Genomic DNA, 2,177 nt, shown 5'->3' on the forward strand with positions numbered 1-2,177 from the left:
AGTGAGAGTGGAGGGGAGGCGGAGAGAGAGAGTGAGAGAAAGAGAAAGAGAGAGAGAGAGAGAGTATATGAGTATATATTTGCTTGTGCTTGTGCCTCAGTCTTCAATGTGAATCGACACTGTTTCATCTGCTTCGAATAAGACGTGAGAGGAGCAGAGGTCGCCGGCGGCCTTAAAGTAAGCGGATTTCAATGTCTCTCTTTTTTTCTTCATTTTCCTTTTTGCTTGCTCTTTTTTCTTTACTAAGTGTTCCTTCGCTGTATAACCTTGAGATTGTCATTCTCTCTGTGAACTCATTGTGGGGGAAAAAAATAGGAACTGAGATTACACATATACACTTTTTTATATCCTTATTTACATGTATCATTGCTTTAATTATATCTTGATCATATCAGTATAATCCTTTAGTTACATACTCCTCATAACCATAACGGGATCTGACACCCCCCTCCCCTCTCCTCTCCTTATGAACAAAAACACCAACAAAAGCAAGAACACAAACACGCAGTATTTGTGAGCATAATGGTGGATGTAATTCCCGCAGCTGTGTTGTAATTATTCATTCTTTTTCACGAACCAGACTTCATTCCTTCGATCCTTCACCTGAGTGGGGCGGTTATAGACAGCTCTGCAAAGAAAGACATTTAGATTAATGGGTTTCTGATATCAGAACCTTGTACAAATAGGAAATCGATTCTTTAAAGACGATAATGGAGGTGAAAAGTGAAAATCTTCATTATTGTGTCATTATTTTTTTACTTTTTTCAATCTATCTCTTGATAGAACGAATAGATTTACTTCTCATTCAAAATCATCATAACTATGATCATTTAATCTTTAAAAATCTCATCACCCATTATCATCACTCGATATAAATCAGTCATCACAATCATCACCAAATCATCACTCATCATCACCCAATAAAGGAAGTGAAGTCCACGCCCTTCTCGCCCGCTCCTTCAAGGACCGCCCTCAACGCCTTCGCTTCGCCCTGCCATTCTGAGGGCGTCTCAGGCCGGCCACCGAATTGCCTGTGGGCGTAAAGGGGTAAAGAAGCATTTATGTGTTTGTGTGTGTGCGTGCGTGTGTCTGTGTAAGTGTGTGTGTGTGTGTGTGTAAGTGTGTGTGTGTGTGTGTGTCTGTGTAAGTGTGTGTCTGTGTAAGTGTGTTTGTGTGTGTGTGTGTGTGTGTGTGTTTTATTTTATACGTATACTGTATTTTGTAACAGAGAACTGCAAATCTTGACTGAGTATTAAATAGCAAACTTAAGAGTCAGGTTGGACGCGTCTCAAAGGGACGGCATAAATTGACAATTACCAAGTGAATATTCGTGAGAAAAAATAATTACTTGACTTTTACACAAGTTTTGGAAAAGGTTCATATACACCCACGTATATATGCAAACACACACACTCACTCATTCACTCATTCATTCATTCACTCACTCATTCACTTACTCAATTCACTCACTCAATTCACTCACACACACACACACACACACACACACACGCCCACACACACACACACACAAACACCCACACAAACACACCCACACAAACACCCACACACAAACACCCACACAAACACCAACCAACCAAATCCCCTACCCCTCCCATACCCACACCACCCATACCCACCCACACCCACCTAAACACACACCTGGTCAAAACAACCATAGACGGTCGGGTGATGACGTAAGATCCTCGGGTCGTCGGCACAGGGGGGGGAGGGGGAGGGGGGCTGGAAGGAGGACGGGAGGTAGAAACACATCTGGTATCTCTGCAGTGCCTCTGTCACCCGCTGGACTTCCATGGTCACGGGGGCTGTCATGGGGATCCTCTTACCTGTTGAGGGTGGGGTATGAGAGAGTGGTGTTGGGTGTGATGATTGTGATGATGGGGATGATGAGGTGGTGAAGGGGGAGGAGGGAGGTGGATGGTGGTGGTTGTGATGATGAGGGGGAGGAGGTGGAGAAAGGGGAGGAGGATGGTTGTGATGATGGTGATGATGAGGTGGAGAAGGGGGAGGTGGATGGTGGTGGGTGTGATGATGAGGTGGAGGAGGAAGATGATGATAGTGATGATGAAGAGGAGGACGTTACTGATAATGTGATGAAAATGATGATGATGATGATGGTTCTCGTTCGTGATGATAATGATAGAGGTGAAAGTCAAGAT

At 43.9% G+C, this 2,177-nt stretch overlaps 1 protein-coding gene across 1 annotated transcript in view; it reads right to left on the bottom strand.

Moving 5' to 3' along the window:
- Positions 1 to 324: 324 nt before the first annotated feature.
- The window catches only part of LOC122250045 (heme-binding protein 2), a 6,219-nt gene continuing 4,366 nt past the window's right edge, over positions 325 to 2,177 (bottom strand). The window contains 4 exon segments of the mRNA XM_086547085.1: positions 325 to 628; positions 918 to 1,031; positions 1,660 to 1,724; positions 1,726 to 1,844. Of these exon segments, the coding sequence (XP_086403211.1) occupies positions 556 to 628; positions 918 to 1,031; positions 1,660 to 1,724; positions 1,726 to 1,844 (371 nt within the window). The 3' untranslated portion in view covers positions 325 to 555.

Source organism: Penaeus japonicus, unplaced genomic scaffold (genome assembly GCF_977035675.1).
Source record: "Penaeus japonicus unplaced genomic scaffold, GWHDUDI00000001_assembly GWHDUDI00000019, whole genome shotgun sequence".
NCBI lineage: Eukaryota > Metazoa > Arthropoda > Malacostraca > Decapoda > Penaeidae > Penaeus > Penaeus japonicus.